The 23,767-nt window shown below is 39.7% G+C and overlaps 1 protein-coding gene across 1 annotated transcript in view; it reads left to right on the plus strand.

Annotated features, from left to right (window-relative positions):
- PXDN (peroxidasin) overlaps nt 1-13,123 on the plus strand; it is a 185,246-nt gene extending 172,123 nt beyond the window's left edge. Inside the window, exons 22-23 of the mRNA XM_040348667.1 lie at nt 6,240-6,353; nt 8,296-13,123. Of these exons, the coding sequence (XP_040204601.1) occupies nt 6,240-6,353; nt 8,296-8,409 (228 nt within the window). The 3' untranslated portion in view covers nt 8,410-13,123. The remainder of the gene's footprint in view (nt 1-6,239; nt 6,354-8,295) is intronic.
- Nucleotides 13,124-23,767: the final 10,644 nt, after the last annotated feature.

A 23,767-nucleotide genomic window follows, 5' to 3' on the forward strand; every position in this document is an offset into this window, starting at 1 on the left:
CCACTTCAGCCCCGGAAGGATTTGCCTCAGTATATCTGTTGAAGGCAGTCGGATAGTGGTAAAGTATATAAAAAGCCAAAATGTTTTCATTTTGGTTGGGGGGGGGGGGGGGGGGTTAAAACCGTTGTTTGTTTTTTTTAACATTCATACCTCAACTGCATGAGAAGTGAACTCCCACCTATGTGTGTGGTAGTTGCATCATACCAGCCAAGCCATACAAGATGGCTAAAAAAATGTAGATGTCACCATTGGAGGTGAATATAGTGCAGCTTTAAAAATAACATGTAAATGCAAGCAGTGCAAGTACTTAAAGGGATTGTAAAGGATTTTTTTTCATAATAAGCATCTTTTACCTGCAGACATTCTTCTTTTCACTTGCTCATTGTTAGTTTTTGCTCAGAAATGCTCTATTTCTTCTCTGTTCTGTTCACTTCCTGCTCGTCTGTTACTCACCACCGTGAAGGGAGGCTTTACTGCAGTGGTCAGTAACGTGCTCACCCCCTCCTGGGAACTACATCTGTGCTGCAGGATGCTCTCTACATGTTAGAGACTTCAAGGAGGTGTGAATTACTGGGCGTGCCGCAATTCATACTGGGAAATGTAGTTCTTACATGAACGAGCGATGCATACCAGGAAGTGAATGAGAGAACAGAAACTACAACGCCGGAGCTCATGTGTCTTCTACTGCTTCTTGAAGTTAAATAAAACAGTGTTTCTCAACTCCAGTCCTCAAGGGGCCCCAACAGGTCATGTTTTTAGACTGTCCATTATTTTACACAGGTGATTTGATCAGTTTCACTGCCTAAAGCGGGCCATACACGGTCGAATTTCGAACAAATTTTCTTTTCAAAATCAGAAAGTTCGTTTTTTTTGTGATCCGATGATGCCACCATTGATTTTCGAAATTCGGCCTACCAAACCTTCATGTTCCCTTAAATATTATTTTCTCTCCGGGAATATTTGTTTCTCTCCGGGAATATTTGTTTCTCTCCGGGAATATTTGTTTCTCTCCGGGAATATTTGTTTCTCTCCGGGAATATTTGTTTCTCTCCGGGAATATTTGTTTCTCTCCGGGAATATTCGTTTCTCTCCGGGAATATTTGTTTCTCTCCGGGAATATTTGTTTCTCTCCGGGAATATTTGTTTCTCTCCGGGAATATTTGTTTCTCTCCGGGAATATTTGTTTCTCTCCGGGAATATTTGTTTCTCTCCGGGAATATTTGTTTTTCTCCGGGAATATTTGTTTCTCTCTGGGAATATTCGTTTCTCTCTGGGAATATTTGTTTCTCTCTGGGAATATTTGTTTCTCTCCGGGAATATTTGTTTCTCTCCGGGAATATTTGTTTCTCTCCGGGAATATTTGTTTCTCTCCGGGAATATTTGTTTCTCTCCGGGAATATTTGTTTCTCTCCGGGAATATTTGTTTCTCTCCGGGAATATTTGTTTCTCTCCGGGAATATTTGTTTCTCTCCGGGAATATTTGTTTCTCTCCGGGAATATTTGTTTCTCTCCGGGAATATTTGTTTCTCTCCGGGAATATTTGTTTCTCTCCGGGAATATTTGTTTCTCTCCGGGAATATTTGTTTCTCTCTGGGAATATTTGTTTCTCTCTGGGAATATTTGTTTCTCTCCGGGAATATTTGTTTCTCTCCGGGAATATTTGTTTCTCTCCGGGAATATTTGTTTCTCTCTGGGAATATTCGTTTCTCTCCGGGAATATTCGTTTCTCTCCGGGAATATTCTTTTCTTTCAAATGCGCATTTTTTTTTCTTTTTTTTTTTTTTTTTTTTATTTCATAAATTCTTTATTGGGTGAATAACAGTGTACCATACAAAGTACATAATACAATAAGCAGGCAATTTGACAATAAAATAATTTTTGCATAGATAGAATACAACTGTTTAGTTATTACAAGGATTATCTTCGGAAATCAAGCATAAATAGCAGAACTATCACCTTAAGTTGTGTTTTCTCATTTTCTACTGTTTTCTGACTAAAGCAAAAAAAGAGAAGAAATATATGTATGCACATGTAAGTGCATATTGTGCCGGTGTGTGGGAGGGGGTATGAGGGAGGGGAAAGGGAGAGACAAAAAAAAAAAAAAAAAAAAAAATTCTCCATGACATTTTAACCGTAGTGACATAAGTAGATAGAGGAAAGATTGTATATATACTGAAATCTAAGGTGTTTTCCTGTCTTTAGACCACTTTCATGAAATAACCTGCTGGTAATTTTGAGATACCTTAAATGTAGTCCAGTTGGACCAAATCGCTGAGAAATGGACAATTCTCTCTTGGGAGATGCTGATAATTTCTTCAACTCTTTCTATGTTATTAATTCTCCGAAACCATTCCACTTTTGTTGGCACATGGGGGGATCGCCAGTGACATGGAATGCACTGTCGCGCCGCATTGATCATGATCATGGAGAGGGATTTCAGGTATTGTTTCCTAGGGATAGAGTTATAGTGTAGTAGGTATTGAAGCGGCGTAAAGCTCAGGTTCTCTGAGGTAACCTGTTTAACAGTTTCGTGTACCGATATCCAGAAAGATTGAATTAAGGGGCATGACCACCAAATATGTAGCATCGAGCCCTCCTCGCGTTTACATCTCCAGCATCTGTCAGATACCTGAGGTGAAATTTTGTGTAGGGTAGAAGGGGTTCTGTACCATCTGGTTATGATCTTGTAACAACTTTCTTGTGTGGCCACATTGAGTGATCCTTTTTGGGCATACAAATATATTTTTTCCCAGTCTTCGATTGACAAAGTTGCGTCTAAATCTCTCTCCCACGCCTTACATGATGAACTGGAGAAGTCGTTGGAGTCCTCAAATAGTGAGTTGTAAAGGGATGAGATAATGTGTCTTTGAGGAGTATTTTTGGTGCATAATTTCTCTAACATTGTCAAGGGTCTTGTCCAATGGTGAATATTATCTCTCTTGGTTAAAAAGTGCTTGATTTGGATATAGTTCCAATGTGATAAGATACAGGGCTTGATGTTCTTGAGTAGGTCCTCTCTAGATAAGAACCTGTCATTTTTAAAGAAGTGTTTAGATAGGACATTGCTGTGAGGCCACTTATGCGTCGGGAACGATTTTTCCAGACCAGGAGGAAAGTCTGGGTTGCTTAAAAGTGGTGTTAGAGGACCTAGCCAAGGGGAAGGATTTATGCTCTTGAAGGTGTAGCGAAAGATCTCTAGGGTGGGGCCTATAATGGGATGTGTTTTGATTGACTTTGAGTGATATTTGGGGTTAATCCAAGGTAAATATTTTAAATCGTGAGGGGATTGGGATTGTTCAAGGTTCACCCAATCTTTCACCCTATGATGTAGGTTCCAGTCCACGATTCTTGTTAGTAGGGCCGCCTGATGGTATTTTCTTAGATCAGGTAAAGCTATGCCTCCACCATTTCTGGGCAGATTTAGTCTGGTAAATCTAATTCTTGGGGGCCTGCCTCTCCAGATAAAGGAGGAACAAGCTTTACGGAAGGTATTGAAGAATGAAAGGGGAATTTTGATAGGCAATGTTTGCATGATGTAGAGGAACCGCGGTAGGATAGTCATTTTGATTAATGAAGCTCGTCCGAACCAAGAAATATTAAGTGAATTCCATCTCTTTAGATCCTCTTGTGTTTCCTTCATTGCTGGTATGTAATTGAGATGGAAAAGGTCTTTCAGATCAGAAGAGATTTCAATTCCCAAATACTTGATGCTTCGTTTTGCCCAGTTGAATGAAAAGTTTTTTTTACATAGGTCTATTACACTGGAAGGTATTGAGATGTTGAGGGCATTAGATTTGGAATGGTTTATTTTTAGATTAGACAATAAATGGAAATGTTCCAGGTCTTTAAGAAGGTTAGGTAGGGTTATGTGAGGTTCTGAAAGGAAGAGGAGCAGGTCGTCTGCAAAGGCTGCCAATTTGTATGTAGTATTCTGGATCTCAATTCCTTTGATATCTTCGTTTGATCTAATTTTATTTAAAAGGGGTTCGAGTGTTAGTACAAATAATAGGGGGGAAAGAGGGCATCCCTGTCTGGTTCCATTACGCAAATTGAAGGCGCCCGACAGATGTCCATTGACCCGAACTCTGGCGGTAGGATTAGAATACAGGACTTTGATATAGGCTCTCATTTGAGGTAAAAAGCCAATGTGTGTTAACACTGCGTCCATGAAGTCCCAGGCCACTCTGTCGAACGCCTTCTCGGCGTCTAGGGATAAGAAAAAGCCCTGTTTCTGATTCGACATTAGCCAGTGATTAATGTTGAGGGCCTTTATTGTGTTATCCCGACCCTCCCTCCCCGGGATGAATCCCACTTGGTCCAGGGCTACAAGAGAGGTTAGCAGGGGGAGGACTCTATTTGCCAATATTTTGGCATATATCTTTACATCAACATTTATTAGTGAAATTGGTCTGTAATTGCTGACCTGTGTCACGTCTTTTCCTTCTTTGGGTATTACCGCGATGTGGGCCTCTAGCAATTGTTTGGGGGGGTTTTGTTCCGAATGTAGTGTCTGAAATGTTTTCAGAAACCTTGGCTTCAATATATCAGTAAAAGTTTTGTAATATTGTAGGGGTAGTCCATCTGGGCCCGGGGCTTTGCCTATTTTCATCTCTTTTAGGGCTCTGTCAAATTCTGGACTGGAGATGGGGTTTTCAAGTTCCTTGGCAACATTCTCGGATATTTGGGGTGGACTATATTTTCCAAGAAATTCCTGGATGAGCTTATTTCGTTTGTCTGATCCCTGTGGGCATTTTGGATTAGATGGAATATTGTATAGATCGTGATAGTATGATTCGAACTGTTTGGCAATTTCCTCATTCGAAGACCGCAACTCGCCTTGTTTGTCTCTTATGTGGTGAACAGTATTAGCAGTTCTCTTAGCTTGAACAGCTTTTGCCAGTAATTTACCACACTTATTTCCCTGTTCATAGTATATTTTGTGTCTCAGGATATATTGCCTTTTGATTTTCAAATTTAGTTCTTCTGCCAACAGCGTTCTTGTCTTAGTTAGTTCCTCGAATGTCGAACCCGCCACAGTTCTTTTATGAGTTCGTTCTAATTGGTGTATGCGTTCAAGTAGAGATTTTATTTTGGATTGTTGTTCTTTTTTTATGCTTGTCAGTTTCCTAATAAATTCTCCTCTAATGACACATTTGTGTGCTTCCCATTGTGTTATGAATGAAGTGTCTCCATTTTCATTCCGTAGAAAATAATCATTCAATGTGTCCTTGAACTTTGAAATATGCACTGGATCTTTCAGTACTGTGGTGTTCAGTCTCCACGTTTTAGTTATGTTATTTCTATCTGGGAATGTAAGCGTCATGGTGATTGGGTGATGGTCAGATATGGTCATTGACTCAATATTTGATTTAGTCAATAGAGGTAGGTCTGGTTGTGAGAGAAGAAAATAGTCAATTCTAGAATACTTTTGGTGGACATTAGAAAAGTAGGTATAATCTTTGGTCTGAGGGTTTAGAATTCTCCAGACATCATGCAATGCCAGCTCCTGGAATTGGTTTTTAATTTGTTTCAAGGCTCTATACGTTAAACTTGAAGTTCCATTCGAGGTATCTATGAGAGGGTTTAAGGGAGTGTTGAAGTCTCCTCCAAGAATGAGGGTGCCAGAGGCGAAAGTTGTCAGTAGCTCTTTAATTTTGCGGAAGAAGGCTACCTGTCTAACATTTGGGGCATAGATGTTTGCGATAGTGATGGGGTGTTGACTCAGTTTCCCTTTGAGGAAAATGTATCTCCCTTCAGGGTCTATTAGGGTGTCTATTGTCTGGAAAGGGGTCTGACTGGATATCAGTACCGAAACTCCTTTTGTCTTACCTAAAGAATTAGTAGAATGTAGGATTAACTGGAATCGTCCTTTTTTTTCTATTACATTTCTCGCATGATTCTCCCATCATTGATCAGAAATCGTTAGTTTTTCAAAAAAATTGTCTGTTGCTGCAGCCCACTAACGGTGAGGAATTCGTACAAAAATTCTTTGATGCGATTTTCGAAAGAAAATTCTTTTGAAATTTGAACCGTGTATTAGTGCCTTTAGTAATTACCACAGCAGTTTCATCTAAGGGAAATCCTAAAAAGGTGACCTGTTGGGGCACCTTGAGGACTGGAGTTGAGAAACGGTGCCCTAAAGAACATTGGGCAGACAGATGGAGCCTGTGCACCCTTTCAACGGTCCTTGTCCAGCTTCATGCACTGCTCTTCAATTTGTCATCTTTTTTTATATTTAGATCAAGAACCTCGAATCTCGCGTAAGCAGCACAGACTGCACTGATGAAACTGGAAAACCATATGCCACTAATGAAAGATGGAGAAAAGATCCTTGTACAAAATGTGAATGTAAAGTAAGTAGCAATAAGCAATATTCCTACTCTATCATTTATAAATATATACACATAAAAAAAAAAATCCTTCAGTGCTGTCTTTTCCCTCCACATGTACGCAAAAAATGCAGATGCAGTGTTAAAATATAGGCTGTTGTACCATTTGGATAACTAAACGACATGTAAATATTTTTACTCCACTATACCTTACCCTCCAGTGTGTTTCCATACTGTGGGTAAATTGTAATACCTTTAAGAGATTTGAGGTGAACATAAATACTCCATGTGGTCAGTGTCTTGGTGGAGCAAAGGGTTAGTCCACCAAAAAGTAGATACTTGAAGTTTGGGCAGCTTCTATTGGGGAAGATCTGTCCACTGCTATCAACCGTTAGAGCAAAATGTTACTGTTCTTGTTTTTTTTTAACAATTACTTTAACCAGTGGTGGCTGGTGCTAAAACATTTTTTTTTTTGGGGGGGGGGAGCCCAAACAAACCCCTCCAGGTCGGCACTCACCAGAAGATGCCATAAGGCTTACTTACAAATGGAGCCCTCCAGCGGTCATGGCTCCCCTGATACCCGGCAGCTTCCTTGTTGTTAGGATAACCTAAAATAAGCCAATTAGAGCCTTGGACTCACATGCTTGTAAAAAATTGACAGACCTAATAGAAACCCATTAGCCTAGCACCCAGCACAGTGCACACACAGAACAATTTTTGTTTTTAAATAAATGATAATATGATTTATTTTTAAATAGCTATTAATATGACATTTAACATAAAAAATGTTAGTCATATTAATGGTTATTTAAAAGTAAATTGTTCTATGATTAGCTTTGTTATTTGTAAACTAACTTTGGAAACATTTGGGGGGAAGGGGGGGCGACGGCGACATCCCTTATGGACCGGCTGCCACTGCCTGTAACAGTCTTTAACTCTTCTGGAAAGGCTTTTCACAATGTTTACAGAGTGAATTTGTGCCTATTTAAGCCAAGGACCTGATGTTGGCCGAGAAGACCTGGTTTGCTTTTGACATTCCAATTAATCCCAAAGGTGTTCAGTAGGGTTGAGGTCAGGGCTCTATGCAGCCCACTTACCCTTTTTTAAATATTATTAATGAGACCCCTGCCTTAAACTTTCTAAACAAAATGGCCAGTTGACTGTCCTTCAGACTTTACAAAGTAGAAAATGTCCTGACATCAGTGGGAATAAATGATGCTTCATCGTTGGTGTTTGTGGGAGGAATTGTGCCCCATCATAGGTGTCATTGGGAAGAATTGTGCCCCTTCATTGGTGTCAGTGCAGGGAATTATGACCCAATGTTGGTGTCAGTGGATGAAATGGCGCCCCAAGGGCCAGATAAAAGCAAGCAAAGGGCCACAGTTTGGTGACTACTGCTTTAAATTCTAAGGTCACCTTTTTGTTTATCTTTTATTTATTTATTTTTTATTCAAGCTCTCCTATGCACAAATATAGCATTAATGTACTTCTTTTGCAAAATTAAAAATGTTTTCCATTTATTCTACACACGCTTACCTCACTGCCTTAATGGCTGTTTGTAAACACTGCTCCATTACTTCAGCCTTAATTCCTGGAAAGACTTTAGGTCATGAAGCAGGAAGGAGTTGACCAGCTGAGGGTGGATAATGCAGGGTGTGTGCTAATGAGGTCAGCTGGTCAACTCCTTCCTGTGTCATGACACAAAGTCTGTCCAGGAAGTAATTATAAACAATTGGCTTTGTATTGCTGTCTGTGTCCCCGCTGCAAATCTCCCCAATGATGCAGACGTACTGGGTTTCTTAATCATCCTTACTCTATCCATACCTAGTTTATCCTAGATTGTAAACCAGGACGGTATTGAAAGACTTTGTACACTTTTGGTGGACCTTACAATGATCTTAATGGTTCTTTCCTAAACTATACCAGCTGTTTTATATCTAATTAAAACTGATAATTTATTTTCCAGGATGGCTCAATTACATGTTTTGTGGAATCCTGCCCTCCAACTCATTGCTTGGTGCCAGTATTCAAGGAAGGATCTTGCTGTCCGGTCTGCACAGATAACAGCAAGAACACATAATACCCAGGTTTCCATGCATCGCAGCAGCTGAAGTCAGTAAAACCAGGGTCACAGCAAGAGTTTCATACACTTCCTACAGATTCACAATCTTCACCTCTACAATATCAGAACACGACTTGCTTTGGTTGTTATTATATGTTTTCTTTTCTTTTGTACGTACACAATCTCTTTTAAAGGGAAATATATAAAGCGATGACAGGATATTGGACTATATGTCGGCCATATTTTATTGGTTCAAATGCTTCTCAGGTTAGGAAACTAAAGTGGTGCTAAACACACATAATATTCTTTTCATACTAAAATCAACACAAACCCCTCAAACTTAGGAGATTTTAGAAATGATGTTCAATATGTATAAAGTTTTTTTTTTTTAAGATATCCTTTTATTCTGTAGTGACAGAAAACATTTATTCAAATGTGAATAATAATTTTTTGTCATAAGGACATACTGTAATAAAAATACCAATGGGCATCCTTAATAACACAGTGCAAAGGCGCAGTGGTGGTCAGTGACAAATAACCATTTAAATCAGCTTTCAGCAGCCTAGCTTAGCCTCTAGTATGTTGCAAGCAGGTACTGGCTCCCCAGTGCCCTCTGAGCAGTGTTATTAATTGAGATTATTTTGTGCCTATGGAAGACTATTTACATTTTTATAATAACTCAGGCCCAACGTGAACAAGAATGTTGAGTATATATTTTTGTTTTTATATATAGATTCTATACTGTGCCTTTCACAATAAAACTTTCATAGCATTACTGTTTAAAGGCACTGTGCAAAAGGACTTAACGTTTGTGACTCGACTACTTGTTTGTGGGTTTTTTTTTCCTTGTTTTTTGTATTATGTGCCTTCTTATTACTAGACCTCATCACATCACCAAGTATTATAGTGAGAACAATTGTTATTAGGTATTAAACAGCTCTATGCACTTCTGCCGACATTTTGTTTTCTACACATTGCCCTTGAAGGCTATGCCTTGAACACAAGTTTATGTGAAAGACCTGTTTACATATTGCTCTGGAATATTGAAGGTTATTGGAACTGAAAATATCTTAGTCACAGATATTGGGCAAGTAGGGTGGGGACAGTATTTAGCTACATACACTTTTAGGATAATACTCTGAACTGCAATGGCACTGCAGACCAGCTGTCTTTAGCAAGTTGGAATGTTTCACAAGTGTTTAAAGTTGCATTCCAGAAATGACTCATACTAATATCTTACAGCTTGGCATCGCCCGTCTCTAGGTTGTTTTAAGATGCTCAAATATTTGAAGGCTTTAGACTCAGTCTTCTAATGACCATCTTGCATGTGAAGTGAATGTGACCTTAGGAGCCATGTTCTGAAGGGGGTGACTACATGTTTTGTATGTAGTCATTATGCAGTTTCCTCTGCTATCCCCCATCTACCCCCAAACTGTGGCTTAAGTGCTGCTTACACAAGACCAGAATTGTTGAAGATGGTGCCACCTGAACCCATTGCACAGTTAGAATCCCAACATTAAAGGGATTTACAACATTTTAAAGTTTCCTCATTGCTTACAATATTTGCATTTTGCTTATAGGTTAATGGCTTTGTATGCAATTTGTTTTTTTTTTGTTTTTTTTTTTATATCAAAGCTCTTTACTGACTATGTAGCTTCCTGTCCACTTCATAATTAAAAACGATTCATGGTAAATGTTTCCCTAGGTATAGCAAATGCTTATTGCAAACTGAAGTCCTTTCCTCTAATGGTCAGGCTTGACAAAGGAATTGGTTTCCTTAATTCAATTGTCATGTACATATTAAAATTCCAAGCACTGCTGTTATGAAAAGGCAATAGATGTTATAGCTTGCAGCGGGGGAGCATTATAGTTTGTTGCTGCTTGTTTGCTGCTGTGTTTACCATATTCATTTTTCAATGGTATGGACAACTCCTTTAAAATTGAAGGTAGCCATTTTGAGGTTTGAGCCAATATCATTGTGATGCAGTCAGCCAATCACCTACATTAAATGGGATACACATTCCTTGTGAACAGATGACCTGCATTCCCATTCTCTATGATTTGCTGCAGAAAAATGGTTGACCCTTTGATTCTCTACAGAACATATGCATTTGAATACTTTGAGGTTTGCTTTAGGATTTCAGTTGCATCAAGCTTGCCTTGGTTTAGTTTTTAAGGTAGAAAGCTTTAAGAAGTCCAGCTTTCTAGCTTTTTTGAAGGACAATAGCCATACCTCATAAACTGCTCACTATGTGGTGCTCCAGTGTGGTATGTAAGAAAGAAAATTAACCAGCATATATGAATGCATAGGGAAATAAAGTAAAAAACAAAGTTTAGCCATGTCTTCTTTAAGAATGAAGGAAACAATTTAAATTTTCCATGTGCTCGGGATCAGGACTGGTTCAGTGAGTTACAGCCCTCAATTCAGTAACTATCTTAGAACTGCAGAGACTTTTGTGAAGTCTAACCTTAACGTTTCTAAAGATTCCACAGATTTAAAGGAGACCTGTGATGAGAGGAATATGGAGGCTGGCATTGCTGATCATCACTTCCTTAAGATGCTAGTTGTCCCTGAGCTTACCAATTTCTAAGTCACTGACCAGAAAAGATGTCCAGATCAGTCAGAACTTTGGGTCTGCATATGTGTGTGGGATAACGACTTAAAAATTACCTAAGCCAAGTTTTGGCATGATTTTGACTGTTTTTAATGGTTAGGTAAGCAGTGGCAATCTTCATACTCCATACAGCTTCTTTATAAGATTACCTGTCTGCCAACAGTTGGATCAGGAAAATGGTTGTATATATGAGGGCACCTTTGCACCTGTGATCAGTGACTGTTCTACCAAACTAATTTAGTGCTTGGATCCTCTGAATACCATTATGTCTGTTGCCAGTCTAAGACTAACTGTGCTGATACTACTAGTTGTTAAGACGTGATTCTGCCATTAATACCTACTGAGCTCTAAAGATTTTCTACAGCAGAACTTCATCTTACCATCAGACAACCTCACATCTAGCTTTAGGTAAGGGCCCTGGTTGCTCAAGGTCCTCCACTCTTCCATTGGAAGTGTACTTATATTCCTTTTAAATCTCCTAAAATGCCTACGTTCATTGAAAAGCATGTACTTCCAGTTGCCCACAGGTAGGTTTAGCTTTCTCCAAAAGCATCTCAGGAGCCTCAATGTTCGGGTGCTCTATTATTCAAGTTTCAACTTCACTTTTGCCTTCATGGTATATCTAAGGAAGTGGAAAGTGTTTTTGCCAACCAGGTTACAGCTATTTCATAGCACTGGGTCAAACATAAATAAAGATTGTATCTGATTAATTACTGGGCGATTATGCAGATTTCAACTATTGGTCTCATCATTCAGAACAAAGATCCATTGGAGTGGAAAAAAGGCAGGGCCAAACACTGACGTCCCAATTCAAGATTTGCTTAATAGAGCACCTGGGATTCAGGGTTCCCAGGGAAATGTATGCATTTGGATAATAGTGGATGTTTAAGGGGTTTTAGAAGAGTACAAGTTTGTGACTCGGTAAACAGTCTACGCCCTGAGAGATTGTATTGTTTACTTTTTTCTGGACAGTCTCTGTAAGGGCTACTGTCCATGGATGTTTGATGTGTAGTCTTGATATTTACATTAAATTATATAGAATTAAAAAGCAAAGTCCAAAGCTATCTGGATTTATAATTACATGTACAGTGGCTCTTGAAGTACAGTGTACATCTTAATAGTGTCATAAAACCATAGCATTGTGTCCGATTTATTTTGATATGGTTGGTTGGGGTGGCTATGATTTGGCCATTGCACTATTGTTAACCTAATAGCTGCAGGAGATACTATACAGTACAGAGCAGGCAAATTCATTACAGCTGTTATTTTCTGTGTACCATATTTAAAACACATTCATTGATATGGGTTTCAAGGGCAAAACAGTCTTCTTTGAACAGCAGCCAAATATATAGCATTTTAAAATATCATTATGTCCTGTTAAGTGCATGTAATTTAATCATACCTGATCTATATCATAAAAACTTGACTGATAACAGTGAACATGTCACACATGTCCTCATTTTAGGTTATGCTGTCTTCACAATATAACTGATGTATAAAATCAAAGTGGCTAAAGGTCCCAGCTATCATTATTGTGTTTTAAGTCTGGTGTGTGTAGGCTTTATTTGATTTAACCTTTTAAGATGTATTTGAATTTGTGGGCCAATTGTTTCTCCAGAGTAAGAAAGCCGTTTTTTTTTTTTTAAATGGCCCTCCAATACCATGAAAACAACAAGAAAAGGCCCAAAAGGCATGTATATGAGTGAACTCCAAGTTCACCATCCACTCTATGTCCTATGACTTAATTCAAGAACAAGTTTTTATTTTTTAGAGAACATGGTTATATCCAGTCATTATCCAATACAGCATGTCTCTGATTTATAAAATAAAGTGCTGTTCATAATTAATAGTGTCACTGTCATGAAGAAATATAGTTCTTGAAAGATGGTAAGATCCATCTGTTATTAAGTGAGAAGTCCTCATGTGCATTTTTTGGCAAACTTGTAGAGATTTGCACGTTTCTGTTTACTCCTGCCTTGCTGATGTGTGCCAGGACTTTTAACTTTGAGTGTAGTGTTTTTGATGTTTTGTGTTTGGCAGGTTTTATGCTTAGTACACAGGGTCTACATAAAATTTTTAGTATTCTGGGTAACACCAGTGGCACTCTTGCAGCTACCCACCTGGGTGAACCATAGCAGGTAACTGAAGACAGCAGTGCCAAAGCAAAAAGAAAAGAAAAAAAAAGCTTAATTTGTCTGTCTTTTTAATATGGTGCACTGTGAAAAAAATACATTACGGTGCATTCATCTGTTTAATTATGGAAGGACACAATCTGTGTTGGAGTCCTTGTAGACCCACCTGGAGTTAGATTAGAAGTGAGCAATCTGCATTCCTCTAACTATGCTACCAGTTTCAGGTTGTAAAATGCCTAGTGACCTTAGCGACCTCCAAAGTATTGTTATGCCCTCAATTTATTTGACACGCCTAACTAAAACTACAGATTTGGCTTCAGCAGTGTGGATTAGCAATGTACTGAAATGTTAGAGCCGGTTCACACAGGGGCGACTCGTTAGGCGGCTCAGCCGCCTGACAAGTCATGTCCTGTTCTGTACAATGGAACCGTTCTAATAGGAGTGACTCAAGTCGCTCCGACTTAAAAAAAGGCTCCTGTACTACTTTGGGGGTGACTTCCATTGACTTCAATACAGAAGTCATTTTGCAAGTCGCCTCTTACTGTGGCATTTTGGTGTATGTTAGGTTTTTGCATATTTTTGATCTTCACACTCATTGACTGGAACCTCCCTTTCCATGTAATTTGAAAGAATTACCGTATATACTCGAGTATTAGCTGACCCGAATATTACCCGAAGCACCTAATTTTACCACAAAAAAATGGGAAAACGTATTGACTCACGTATAAGCCTTAGGTGTCCATCTGCATGCCTCACTATGCCTCACTGTGTCCATGTGCATGCCTCACTGTGTCCATGCCTCCCTGTGCCCATGACTAGACTGACATTTAACATGGGAGTCTATGGAAGGGGTGCCTGGCTTTGAAAAATCGGTGCTCCCCAGCCGTAGGTCCCCCAGACAACAAACTTGAGGAGATCAGGCGCAAAAAGATGACTCGAGTATAAGCCGAGGGGGGCATTTTCAGCAGACAAAAAATGTGCTGAAAAACTTGGCTTATACTCTAGTATATAGTATATACGGTACTTACCAGCTGCATAGGACAGCAGAATAAATACTGTATTTATCAGACCAGGCAACTTATTGCAGTCTTTTGTCAACCAGTTTGATAAGTTGTTTACTGGCTGATAAAAGAGGGAACTGGTGTAGCCCATCCTATTTAGGAGTCAACGTCAACCCATCTGCTCACCGTTATTGTAAAGCACAGATATGTGACCAGCTGTGGACTTCCTGCTTGCTTGAACAGTTCTGGCCCTTCTCCTATGACGGATGTTCAGTCAAACAAAGGCACCTCTTCACCATGTCTTCTTTTTTATGTATAGGGATGCAGCCATGTGATTTACTTATTAACAAACAGGTGAACTAAACAAGGTGGGAAATTAGTGTCCTCATCTTCATAGTGCCCTACTGATACATTTGAATTAGTTGCTATTAATGGTAATTTTGCAAGTATAACATTTCTTTTAGTACAATACCCGTAAAGACTTAATGGGGTTGATTTACTTAATAAAAATAGATATGGTAGTTCACTTTGCAAGTGCAGTTGCACTCTGCAGGGCAATTGTCTCCAGAGCTTATTGAATAAGGCAAAGCTCTTCTGACTTCCTTCTTTCAATCATGTACAAGTAAAAATGTTGTTTGCTTTGAATGTGATTGGGTATTCTTTGCAAAATAAAGCTTCACCACGTCCACTAATCTCTGGGGAACATTCCTTCTCAGAGTTAATTTTCATTTGCAAAGTGAACAGCATATTTGCCTTTAATAAATCATCCACATTTTGTTTTTTAATACCAAAGAGGACCACTTTGCTTATTTTCTGTTATTTACGTAAGGACAGTATTTTATGATTTTGTTCCGCTGTTTCACTTAGGATTTTAACTTTACATATCTTGCAAATCTGCTTCCAGAGAAGGTAGAACATTTCTGCTGTCTCTGTTTTAGGTTTATATGAAGTTACACCGTACAGTGAAGCAATCTCATTTACCATGTTTAGATTAGCTGGCTTTGTAGTCATCATAGTTAATGATCTGTGAGGATAGGAAATGGGGATCTGCCGTTGCTGATTTGTTTGCAAAGGTGTGAATTCCAGGGCTGTCATCCTGACTGCGCCTTTACTACCAAGCATGCAGGAAAGGAATTAAACCTATCAGTGGCTGTGATGCTTGTTCCAGGTCAGAGATTGACAAACCCAATACCAGATTTTATTAACTAGTCAACTTTAGCAGCTTCCACCAAAATATCCTGGCACTGTGATCCTTTAGTGCAGGGATATGCAATTAGCGGACCTCCAGCTGTTGCAAAACTACAAGTCCCATCATGTCTCTGCCTCTGGGTGTCATGCTTGTGGCTCATGGGACTTGTAGTTCTGCAACAGCTGGCGGTCCTCTAATTGCATAATTAAATATCCCTGCTTTAGTGGGTGATCATATGGTTTGATGCATTTTTTTGTTTTCTTGTTCATGCATTCTCCACTCAAGCGAAGGATCCCAGAGTAGTAGTTTATCCAGCTAAGGTTATTCATTTCTACTCTCCTCTACTGGCTATGAGTTTATTGGAGGAGGATAGGTTTGTCTATTCTAAACGGTTCCATAGGCAAATTAGTAAAACAGGAGATTGAAGCCTTTTTCTTTTTGGACAGTGGGGGAGGAATAGAACAGTATGTGTCCCCATTGGAAAAATTTCCCTTCACATCTTGTTAGAACCTCAAGTAATATAAAATATATGCAAATATACTTAGAAAAGCAAGATGTCATCAAAAATTACAAGATTAAGTGGAGTTACCAGGCTGTGTACAATGCTTTGTACAATGCTACAATTGAATCAATTTTTCCTTTTCCACTGGAAAATTCCCTGATATTTTGGAAACCAGAGTGTATCTAACAAATACTGTAAATAGAAACCTGTTCAGCTTCAATTTTTATTTATATATATATATATATTACACTCTTTTTTGGAGCATAGCCTCCTGCAAAGTGGTTTTACAAGCAGTAAGGATCCGGAAAACTCGCTGTTCATGTTCCTTCAAGTCCATAGTCTTAAATGTAATGCGATATGGTGGTGTGGGCACTCTTCTGTCTCACAAGGGCTTAAGCTACAGACATTCCCAGCTGGATGGGCTGTCATTAGAGAAGTCATTAGCAAGTAGTTTCAAAATCCATAGATTTGAATTTCACAGCTACAAAATACATTTTAGAGCATAATAATTATAAATATAACTTTAGTGAGGTGGCCACGGATTAGCTTTAAAGGGTAAGGCCTTGTACACACGACCGAACATGTCTGCTGAAACTGGTCCGCGGACCAATTATCCGGCGGATCGGACAGGTTTCCAGCGGACAAATGTTTCTTAGCATGCTAAGAAACATGTCCGCTGGAAGGCTGTCCGTCGGACATGTTCGGTCGTCTGTACGACTTACCTGACGTCCGCTCGGCCGAAAAGCCCTCGCATGCGTCAAAGTGATTCAACGCATGCGTGGAAGCATTGACCTTCCAGGGTCGCGCACGTCGCCGTGTCATAGTCGCGGCGACAGCGCGGCCACGTCACCGCGTATCCTGTCCGCGGGGATTTCGGTTTGATGGTGTGTACAACCATCAGACCGAAATCTCCGAGCGGACATGTCCCCTCGTGTGTACGAGGCCTAAGAGGTAACAGTACAGTGACTGTTGTATGCATTATGTGGGACATTGGTAAAATAAACCATTCCTATGGTGGAGGCAGCTTTCTTGTAAACTGAACCTGAATTTCAGCATTTGAACCTTGGTGTTCTCATTAAACTCATATAATGGATGCTATTTTGTAAGGGCATTGGGCACTAAACTGCCAGCTTTCCCTATGCGAGACTACACTTAGGCCCCGTTCACACTGGGGCAGAAGGTGCGGTGGAGGTAAAGCGCTGCTATTTTTAGCGGCGCTTTACCGCTAATTTCGTGGCATGGTTTTACCCCCGCGGTTTTACCCCCTGAGAAAGGGTTAAAACCGCCCGCAATGCGCCTATGCAGAGGCGCATTGCCGTCGGATAGCCGCGCTGTCCCATTGATTTCAATGGGCAGGAGCGGTGAAGGAGCGATATACACACCGCTCCAAAGATGTGGCTAGCAGGACTTTTTTTTACCGTCCTGCTAGCGCACCGCTCCAGTGTGAAAGCCCCTCAGGATTTCACACTGGAGAAACAGCAGCAGCTGTTTAGGGTTGATGTGCACTGATGAAGCAACATTTCAGTAGTAACCACCTGAATGAAATATATTTGGTTAGGGGTTAGATTAGCTTGCTGTGCTAATATAATCCATCTAAATTCCTAGCTGTTTAAAGTCCCTGACCAAACCTTCCTTGTCCTGACAATATTACTAGTAAACATTACCACTTCAGGCCAGTCCACTCTTGCCCACAAAAGATTTCCTAGGTGCACATCCATCTTGTCACTGAGACCTATAGCCCAGACAAATACCAGGTTGACGGCACTACAAGTTCTCAATGCAAATAAAGATATTTGTATTAGAACTTGGGGCACTGCCAGACTTGTATTTCTCTAGTCCATGTCCAGACTGTCAGTTCCATCATGTTAGGATATCCCATCTGTTTATACTGGACATCAGTTGAACATAAGGAAGACGGGTGCATATACTGGATTTCTGTAGCTTACTCTGACACTTCATTGTTAGCTGTATATAGGTAGTTTTGCAAACTTGATGTGGGCATTATGTGGATTTTTTTTTTCATTTATTGTATAATAAATACAGGAGACGTTTTTGCATGTCTTCGTAGCTGTAGCAGAGAGGAAAAGATGAAAACTGCAATAGGAAAATCTTGCCATAGAATGGATTCAAGTAGTATTTTTTATCATGGACTTTATCCACCAGATTAAAACTTAGTGTTGATGACTTTTAATGCATTTAATGACCAACTGAACCACCAATTTAAATCAGTTAAGGACATTTAATGTGTTATGGTTCATTTTATATTTCAAAGCAGCCACAGTTTAAGGGAAAAAAGCCTGTCCCCTGCCAGCAGCTTCAGAGTGAGACCCATTCTGTTTGTGTGGGAGCAGTGGTTTTATTGCCCTCACAGGCTTTTTTGTTCAGGCTGTGGTTGATTTTTATAGAGAAATAAAAGATTTTAAATGTTTTGATGCATCTGTAATGTGCTTGGTCAATTTTTAAATTGAAAATTCATTTAGGCTTTAAATATGTCTCCTCTTTTAAAGGTGTTGCCACTGAAAAATTATTTTCTCAGTGTTTTTATAAACTACAGTCCTCAGAGCACTTCACATTGTATCTTCACTGCCACAATTGTACAGCTGTGTTTCATACATTAGGACTGTTTTATTGTCATTTGTTTTTCTTGCATTACTGAGTGTTGTACTTTGTCTGTTATGTGGCTATACCTCTGGATGCTACAAACTGTGCATATTTATTTTCAGGTCTTGATGTTACCAAAAGTACCGAGTGCCTTGCTATTTTTTTTTTTTTTTTTATTGTAAACAGTGATTTTACCAAAGAAATGATTGCACTGTGTAATGAATGCTTCTTAAATAAATAGGCCATATTTCCAATTGTCTGTCTCATGTTATTTTTACAATTATTATTTTTGATAGTGTTACTTTGAAAACCTACAGAAAGGGTGCACAGAATTGCACGAAACCTGAAAGCACAGTTGTCTCAAATTTTGTCCTCTTTATATTTAGGCTGGACATACACGGTTCAAATCTTGGCCAGTTCCTGCTGAACCGTTAATTGGCAGGCTGAATATACCAACTTGGATACAACCAGCCTTCCGGATTCCCTTGCGATTATCACTAGTGGCTGCAGCAATCGCGGTCTTCTCCCGGCAGGGACGGCTAACCCCGACTACCCCCACCAGAAGGATAATTGCTGATTCCCCTGTCATGGGGGAATTTCTTTCCTGCTACTTGTGGTTGCAGGAAATAATTTTGCACCTTGTATGGCCGGCCTTATACACAGAAGATTAAACAGAACTATATTCTATAGGCTTCTGGTGGGCACTTCCCATAATGTGTAAAAATGCACAGCTCAATATCTCACACAATTCCCATCTCCAGCAGTGACTGACCTCTGTGACTGGCCATCGGTGATGTAACATTTGCACAGAAATTACATTTCCTCCACCATATGTTCGGCATGTGCTGTGCATTGTACACAGCAACTGAAAAAATGCTGGTAGAGTATGGCAAATATTTTTGGGAAAAAGAGACTTTGCATGTCTTATTTGACAAAAAAAAAAAGAACTCCTAGCAATTTTTCACAGCTGAACTTTGGTTTCAACTAGACAAGGTTCATAAATACATGGATGAGTGAGTTTGGGTTGGAGGAACTTGACTGGCATGCACAGTCCTGACCTCAACACGATTAGAACACCTTTGGGATGAATTGGAGCAGAGATTGCGACCCGGTCCTTATCTAACATCTGTGCCTAACCTCAAACATTCCGATAGACACACTCCTAAACCTTGTGGACAGCCTTCCCAGAAGAGTTGAAGCTGTTATAGCTGCAAAGGGTGGACCAACTCAATATTGAACCCTAAGGACTAAGACTGGGATGCAATTAAAGTTCATGTGTGTGTAAAGGCAGGTGTCACAATATTTTTGACAATATAGTGTATGTGGGATTCCATCTCTGGCTTTGTAATTCTGAAACGGTGCAGTCTGTTCAGTTTGCTTTTCCAGGCCCTTGCTAAATAGACTGCACATGTTTGAAATGAATCCAAGATGAGATCCAAGGAATGCGGTCTTCTGAAAAACTTTAGGTCTTTCTGTGAAAGAAAAACTTGGCCAAAAGAAGACTAACAAGCCAATCCCACATTCAAAAACCTGAGGAAAAGGCAGCATTAACCCCTTTCACAATACCAGTCAGGTTACTACTACATTCATTTGAACACTGAAGCGTGTACAGGCATCACGGTTTAGTCCTTGCTCAAATATATTAATACAACATTGTATGTAGAGCTTTAGGAGAAATTTCCTACAAACCATGGTTTGACAATGCATATAGTATATTTGAAACACAAAGGTCCTACCTAAAGTGACCCTGTGGCCAGGCAATGATGTATTTTATATTTTTAAGCAGCAAATGAACTTTAAAACACACCTTCAGGCCTGGTTCACACCTATGCATTTTTTTTAGTGCGTTTATCAGTTTTGAAACCATTTAACATGGTTTCCTTTGGGTCATGTTCACATCTATGCATTTTATGGAAAGGGCCAGGGGCTTTTTTAATGGTTTTTGGTTCCACAAACCTTAATGGATCTAAACGTGTATTGAAAAATGCAAAATGCACCTGGAATACGGTATACAAACTGAAATCTGCATAGGTGTGGACCAGACCTCAGTGATCAATGTACCTGCAGGCATTGTGAAGCAATTTATCCTAAAAAGTTCAAGCAGAAGCAAGTTTTTCGCCAGGTCTTTCTACACCCTGCCCCCCTTCCAGCAGGTGCTCAGAAGATTTCCAGCCTTCAATTCACCAATGTATACACCGAGCAGTTGACTTTAGAGGGTGAACAGAGATGAGATTGTTCCCTTAATCTGGTCATACACTAGTAGATTTTAAATTGAATATTCATATGAAGCTTCTTCGCACATTTGATGACTTGACAAATGTTTTTCGAAGGTGCTTCAAAATTTCATTGGCTTTTGAAACAAATGAACTTGACTGAACAAAAATCACATTCACTGTTAGAAATGTGTTTGCATTTTTTTTTCCATCCTACTTATTCAAATTTTCCTGTCACTTTGGTAGAAAATGAATGTCAATTTGACATCTAACCACCTACTAACCATTAGAAAATCGAATGAATGCTCCTAAAAAGAAAAGCATCTTAACAAAATCGCACTAATAGTATGGCCAGCTTTACTCTATGTCCAAGTGGGTACATGAGACATACAGTGGAACCTCGGATTACGAGCATAATCAGTTCCAGGAGAATGCTCGTAATCCAAAGTACTCGCATATCAAAGCAAGTTTCCCCATTCAAGTCAATGGAAACGGACATAATTTTGTTCCACATTGACTTCAATGGCATGCAATTTTGCATGCGGCCCGAGGTGGTGGGGCGCCAGAGAGCCTAGGAAACGGCCAGAAAGGCCCGAGGACACCTCGACTGACCTCGGCAAACCTCAGAAAGACTCCGTTCCCAGAGGCTTGCCGAGGTCAACTGAGCTGTCCTCGGGCTTTCCATGCATTTCCGAATGGCACCGATTGGCTGTGATTGGCGCCATTCAGCTCTGGCGCCCCCCCACCTCAGGCCAAACGTGGTACTGCACACCGCTTTGGCCTGAGTCCTGCTCGTTTTGCAAGACAACACTTGCAAACCGAGTTAAGATTTTTTAAAATACAGTGCTTGTATTGCGAAGCGCTCGTTAACCGCGTTACTCACAATCCGAGGTTCCACTGTATCTACCTGATTGGTGCAAATACAACATTACAACCATTGTGGAAGCTCCCACACTTCACCACTAAACTAAAAAAATAACAACGTCTGGCATTCCACAAATTGATTAAGAAAAATATTTGTCCAGTAGTTTAACAGTACTCGTGCATAAAGGCTGTTTATTTCTTTTTCTCTCTCTCCTATTACAGCTTTGACCATTTCTGGACCATTTGCCTTTTGAGCCATTGTGGATCTTTTGGGGCTGTGTCATTACCATCCACATTATGCACATGAGCTCCTCTGTATACACAGAGCTGAAAAACGTATTTAATAAATTGGCCTTCTCTTTGTCCCCAATTACCCACTCTAGATTATTTTGTAAAGAGCCTACATGTTCAGACCTGACCCGTTTTTGGGGTTTGTCCTACTATCTGATTGCAATCTGTTGTTCATTTTGAATCTTTGCGTCCTTGATTTCCTTTTTACATATTCTGTTATATTCTTTATAACATTTAAACGATGGTGGCGTTCCTTCATTTTTATATATTTTTTTATTATTTATAGCCATTTTAACTTTGGCCGTGAGGTTTTATTTTTAGCCTTTTTTAAACTTGTTGCCCATGGTAATATGCTTTGCAGTGAGTTTACATACAGTCACTTTGAAGAATTCCCATTTGTGTTCTGTGTTCATTGATGGCAATATTCCCTCCCAGTCTAAGTCCTGGAGAGCAGCTCTCATCCTTGGAAAAATTTCTCTCTTGAGGCTGGGTTCACACCTATGCGAATAGGATGTGGTTTCACTGCATCCAATTCGCATAGCAGGAGAAAAAGTGTACCAGCGCTCTATGGAGCCGGTTCACATATCTCACATATCTCAGGGGCAGCTGCGGAGCGCACTGCACAGAAACGTGCATCTTTGGCTCTGTTTTAGGGCCAAATGCAGGCAAAGATTCAGCACTGATTTGTCCCTGAAACGGAGAACAGGGACGCACAGCATTCCTGTGCAATTCGCGACCGGTTTAGATGTGAACTGAGCCTAAAGTTAAGTGTTTTTATCTTACCTGTATGTGTTTGTTGCTTACAGCTAATATTAAATAAAATCATGTTATGGTCATTGCTAGATGTTGTTTTACATGAATACTGGTAATAGACTCTGCATGGTTTGAGGTTACCAGGTCCAGCAGAGCTTCATTCCTAGTCGGGGCCTCAATAAACTGGACCATAAAATTGTCTTGTAATAGTTTATACGTTTTTGCCCTTAAACTGTCCCAGCAGTGCCATTTCTACAGTAAATTTCCGGGTAGTTAAAATCCCCTATTATTATCACTGTCCCAGCCCTTGCAGCTCTTTCTATCTGTGCAAGAAACTAAGTCTACACCTCCTCACTAATATTGGGAGGTCTATATCAAACTCCAATGACAACCTTTGTAGTATGCACACCCATATACAGTTCCACCCATAATGCTTCATCACACTCTCCATCAACTAGGTCCTCTTACACCTTTGCTCTGAGATCACTTCTCACATAGAGACAGACAACACAACCCCACCGTTTTACCCTGTCTCGGGATTACTAGAAAGCTTAATATGAGAGGGAGAGCAATAAAGGGCTTACAACTAGTGTTGCTCACGAATATTCGTATTGCGAATATTCGGCTCGAATATGGCATATTCGAGTATTCGCTAATATATAGAATTTCGCGGCCAATATTCGATATTCCGAATATTCACATTTTTTCAATTTTATTTTTAAAACAGATTACATCCTAGTGATCTCCTTCGACGTCTAAAAGCATTGCTGGTATGATTAGAGACACTGGGCCGAGTAGCTGAAGCGATCATTTTATATTGCCGAATATTCGCAATGCGAATATTCGGCAATAGGAATATTGCGCGATTATTTTCTCCGCCCTTCTTTTGCATCAGAGCCAATCAGAGTTCTCCTACCACAGTTGTCAAAATTCCGCAATCATTTTCGCATTCGCATTTGCGAAAATTCGATAATATATCACGAATATTCGATTTCAGCATGAGCCAATCGGAGTTCTCCTACCGCACTTGTCGAAATTTCGCAATTATTTTTGCATTCGCAATAGCGAAATTTCGCAAAAATTTCATTTGGATAAAATATCACGAATATTCGATTTTAGCGAATATTTCTCGAATATTCGGCTATATAATCGTGATATATCGCGAAATCGAATATGGCGTATTCCGCTTAACACTACTTACAACATCCTTAATTA

This window comes from Rana temporaria, chromosome 4 (assembly GCF_905171775.1).
Source record: "Rana temporaria chromosome 4, aRanTem1.1, whole genome shotgun sequence".
Classification (NCBI taxonomy): Eukaryota; Metazoa; Chordata; class Amphibia; order Anura; family Ranidae; genus Rana; species Rana temporaria.